At 47.5% G+C, this 5081-nt stretch overlaps 2 protein-coding genes across 2 annotated transcripts in view; both read left to right on the top strand.

Annotated features, from left to right (window-relative positions):
- The window catches only part of H257_11636 (hypothetical protein), a gene marked incomplete at both ends in the record, with an annotated part of 939 nt that extends 530 nt beyond the window's left edge, over positions 1-409 (top strand). Inside the window, one exon of the mRNA XM_009838635.1 lies at positions 86-409. Within this exon, the coding sequence (XP_009836937.1) occupies positions 86-409 (324 nt within the window). The remainder of the gene's footprint in view (positions 1-85) is intronic.
- Positions 410-784: 375 nt separating this feature from the next.
- H257_11637 (hypothetical protein) lies at positions 785-1303 on the top strand (the record flags this gene model as incomplete). The annotated part of the gene is made up of 2 exons (XM_009838636.1): positions 785-1018; positions 1070-1303. 2 exons carry the CDS (start codon positions 785-787, stop codon positions 1301-1303), a joined length of 468 nt encoding a protein of 155 aa, XP_009836938.1.
- Between the last annotated feature and the right edge of the window lie 3778 nt (positions 1304-5081).

Below are 5081 nucleotides of genomic sequence, written 5' to 3' on the forward strand. Positions count from 1 at the left end.
CTGGCTGTGGGACTATAAGACCAATATCTTGTACTCCAAGAGCTCGAATCAGTGCTTGGAATATGTTGGGAACAACAATACGCAGACCCTGGGCACGCCCCCCTGCTCCAATGCGACCAACGATCAAAAGTGGAACTTTGAGAACGGCTACATTGTGAGCCAGAATGACGCCAAGTTTTGCATCGACGTGGACGTGCACGAGAGCTGCCAAACGACCCCCAACGGGAACCTCGTTGTCAAAATGTCCCCGTGTAACGTTACCAACAAGATAACGACTCTGCCGATAATCTCGGACCTTGCACGCATCGAGCTCATCGAGTTTGGCATCAAGACGGACGGCGTGCTGACCGAGTTGTCCGGCAAAGTGACGTGGCAAACAACCCGCCAGTTGGACAAGGCCCACCACTAGTGGTTTTACGATCTCATCACCACCCAGAGTATTACGAACAGGTTTTCCAGCACCTGCTTGGACGCGCCCAAGCAGGGATGCTGATTCCAGTGATAAGTTCCATTTTCGCCACCCGTCAGATTTTTTGCGCGGGACTATGAAAATGATGAGTGCATTTACATCAATCAACCACTTCCCCGGACCGAACTCGTTAACATTTACAGCATAGAGGGTGTGCTGGAAGTAATACGAGCCTACGATGACGCGAAAGTCCCGTGCTTTCGAATTCTCTGCTGCTACGTAGAGCTTCATCACAGTATAGAGATTAAGCGTGCTGTCAACATCGTTGTGATGCCACATACTGGCGTACGAAGAGAAAACGTCGCCAGTTTCATCATGAACGTCACCAGTTTCATCATAGATCGCTGCATCATAGGAACCATACGCCTTCCGCGCCCTGCGCACTACTCCGCATATCGAGCGCGGATTTCCCCCGAAAGTATCATCGTCGGCGACGCCGCGTTGTCTTCTGTGCCACCACCGGAAGCTCGGGCGCTGCCGCAAACGATACACGAACTATGCAAGGCCGTTGTCGGAAGGTGGAATGCTGCCGCAAAGCGATCCAAGTTGGTCCGCTTCCATGCATCTACCTACCACCAAGTCTACTAGTATACCCACCAGCATCAAAGCGACCGCCCTGTATGCCTGCAAACCGGTTCACCTCCACGACCCACCGCGTCCGCCAGACTCACCGCGTCGTATGCTTCGACTTTGACACATCCTGTCAACCGGTTTCTGCATCGCCTGTGGGTGAAGCGACCGCCTCGGCCAGCCACACGCCGCTGGCATCCACTGGATCATGATCTGGACCTGCTGTGGCACGGTCTGACTTCGTTGGCCAACAGTGTAAATTGAATGGGAATTATTATAAAGATTGCATGCTGTATTGTATTTAAGTATGTTGAGAAGTGCTTTTGTATATTAATTTTGATTATATTACTTTTCCGGATAGCATAGGTTTGGAGGGTGATACAATCCGCGACATTCATTTAAATCATTTCGTTTTTTACGGATAACTTCGCCAAAATTGCTCGGATTAACTGTAAGCTCAAATTAGCACCAAAATATCGGCCTTGATTGGCCCCATGTAATGGCGCCTCTATCAGGCCACGAAATTTGACCGAGTAATCGCAGGAAAACTGATTTTGGGGTGCGACAGTCATTTATGAACACAACATTGAACTCGTCAAAAATGTACCAAGATTCAATTGTTAGACAACATAAAGAACGCTAGTACTTCGTCTTTCCACCTTTGGCAGCAACCACTTGCAAACATCGTTTTGGCATGGACTTAATCAACTTTTTCAAGTATCCGCGGTCAATAGAGTCCCAGGCAGCGGAAATCGCGCTTTGAAGCTCGGAAACAATTTGGTACTGCTTTCCATTGGGGTAGACCTTGCGCGCTAGCCACCCCCAAACGTTTTCGATGGGATTGAGGTCGGGTGAAAGGGCTGAGTGGTTGAAAAGTGTCACCGACTGCTCCGCTAGAAAAGCCTTCGTGTTTGCAGCCGTGTGAATGCTTGCGCCATCTGGCATGAATGTGAACGAGGGGCCATAGTGCTGGTGCCCAAACGGAAATAGATAGTTTCCGAGTGTGTCTTGGTAGAAATCGGCGTTCTGGTGGTCTACCAAGAATGCCAACTGGGTGCAACCGCGGCCGGAAAATCCACCCCACACCTTGACACTGGCACCACCAGAGTTCCGCGTAAAGTACGTGTCCTTTTCGCGCCGTAGGTCGTGCCAATAGTATTGGAACCCATCTGGTTCATCCAAGTTGGATTTCTTCTCATCGGACCAAATGATCCGACTCCACTTGGGGGGCTTTAGGACATTCCGGGTCGCGTACTCCATTCTGGCAACCTTGTTGCGGGGAAGTAGGCACGGGGAATGCTTTAGCTTCACATACTTGAGGTGCTGGCACTTCTGGGGGATGCGTTGATAGGTGTGAAGACTCAGGGTTAACCGGAATCGCCGCCTAGAGCATGCGTGAGGAGCATCCTATCTTGGATGTCGACGACGAAGTCTATCATTCATAACCTTAGACACACTACCCTTGCTACGAGTTCCATAGGCCTCTGCGTCACGAATGTAGCTATAGATGACCCCGCGCGAAAGTCCAAGCCTCTCGGCAATCACCTTGACGGTCAAGCCTTCGCCGCGGAGTGCATCGATGAATGCCCTCTCCCGGGCAGTCAAGAATGGTCCTTTGGACATGTTGTCGGCTACGATGGTCAAGCAACGGTTGTTGGAAGTGATTACACGTCGGTTAGATATGTCGGCGTACCTGTGGGTGTCGCTCCAAAGTGAAAGTGACGAGTTCAATGTTGTGTTCATAAATGACTGTCGCACCCCAAAATCAGTTTTCCCGCGATTACTCGGTCAAATTTCGTGGCCTGATAGAGTCGCCATTACATGGGGCCAATCAAGGCCGATATTTTGGTGCTAATTTGAGCTTAATCCGAGCAATTTTGGCAAAGTTATCCGTAAAAAACGAAATGTTTTAAATGAATGTCGCGGACTGAATCTTGACGAAAAAGTCCTATGATAGGGCTTTTCGGGGCCGAACTTATGTTTGGACTTATTGAGACCCCCATAAAACCAACGGGAGTATAGTCCAAAATTGGTCCTATCTAATGGTTATCCGTATAAATCAGACCTTTAAGTCTGACGAGTGGAGATGCTCTAACACTGAAGCATATTGTCCTTTTACCCAAAATTTGGACTTTTGAGCTGTACCAAATCGGCAGACAATCTATCGACCAATCAAAACCCAGCACACGAATCAAGTGGCCAATCAAATCCACTCTTGGACCATTTCAACATTGTGTTGTGATCGAATACAGTCAGACATCTCATCCGACTCAATTCTGATTGGCTTAAATTCGACCTAATTATCCTGTCTTTACTTTTTGCTGCATCATTTGGGGTCACAGTCTGTCAATTCCGACTTCATTGTGCTCCTACATCCACAATTTTGAGAAATACTGTAACGCCCACCCAATATATGCGGGTGCCGTGCAATCCATTTAGTAGGGTGTATATGCGGGAATGCCATAAAAACCCGGATTACATCAACTTATGACGTTTTCTAGCCAGGCGTACAAATGTGACCATCTTCATTTGGGACATACTGTACGAAGCTGACGTCCAAGTTCAGTGAAACCCCAGCCAGCCAGGATGATGGCAAATTGGCCATTATAGTGCCAAATGCAATGCAGCTATCTATAGCCGTGGCCGAGGTGTAGGGACGACGACGACCCAAACCAGTGCCAATCGTGCTGTTATAAACGTTTTGGAGCTCCTGCACCGCGAATTTCCACTCACACAAGATATTGCTTCTTGGTCAAGTCCCGCGACTTGATCTTGTACGGCCAGCTAGTAACGACAATACAGTACAGTACCTTAGAGCCTGGTACTACTGGAGGTGTAATAATCAACCACTACTACCACAGCCACACCCACCACACAGCAATCACTACTGCTCATCCTACAACCACCAGAGCAAGACCAACTACTACTACCATAGCCAGGTGGTGATCCCCCAGAAGGAGGATCCCCCTGACGGATGCTCCTCACCTCCAGTAGTACCAGGCTCTAAGGTACTGTACTGTACTGTACTGTACTGTACTGCTGGCAGGTTGCAGGCAATACTTCATTATGTTGTTCATCTGCCATGGTCATTAATTAATTACACTTTTAACCAATCAATGGATACAGGACATTCGGTCCGACTTTCTTCTGTCAATTTCTCACGTCTGGTTTTGACTTCGCTTTTGTATACACCGTACCGTACACAATAACTACCCCGGCTTAAAATCTACCCTGGGTGCTTCGCGGTCAGAATAACTACCCTTGCCGCGGAAGGCGGCTTAATTTTTCTACCCTGCCAGAATTGGCGGTCGAAATATCTACCTTTGTGATTCAGTACAATACCAATACCGTATTATGCTGAATGTGCAAACAAATATACTAAGCTTACTATATCAACTCAAAAGGAAAAATGAATATGAATGATTAACTACTGTAGTTACATCCAGTCTTCGTCTTGTTCCTCAAGCACAAAGTCGTCGCGCAGATCAGCGTTAAGGATTACGAAGTCTTCGCGAACCACCACGCGTGGGCGCTTACGCAGCTTGCAAGATTCGGTGGGATAGTCGGTGTTACTGTCGTCAAGGATAAGTGGATTGCGAGGCGTTCGAAACCTGCGGTCATAATCCTATGTGTGGATCGACTTCTGCCTTTGATGCAAACCTGTCGTCATTGCAAGAGAACACTATTTATTCGACTATGTTGAGTGCGTCAGCTCGGCTAGCTTTACAATAAAGGAGTTGCTTGTTTAATGCCTTTCGGGGTTACCGACGATGTGCCACAAGTTAATGATTGCTACCTTACATTCTGATATGTTTTCGACCAAGTATGAACATATGATTTCAACATAACTATAAAATTGTATGGGTATACAAAATATAGTATTAAATTTCGGTCTTAAATAAGGTACCCTCGATACTATGGCGGTCGAAATAACTACCCATAACGAACTCATTCGGCTTAAGTATTGCTACCCTGGACGAAAAATCCCAGGGTAGTTATTGTGTACGGTACGGTAATGAATATAACAACGAACAAGAATGTC

This window comes from Aphanomyces astaci (assembly GCF_000520075.1).
Source record: "Aphanomyces astaci strain APO3 unplaced genomic scaffold supercont1.35, whole genome shotgun sequence".
Classification (NCBI taxonomy): Eukaryota; Oomycota; class Saprolegniomycetes; order Saprolegniales; family Verrucalvaceae; genus Aphanomyces; species Aphanomyces astaci.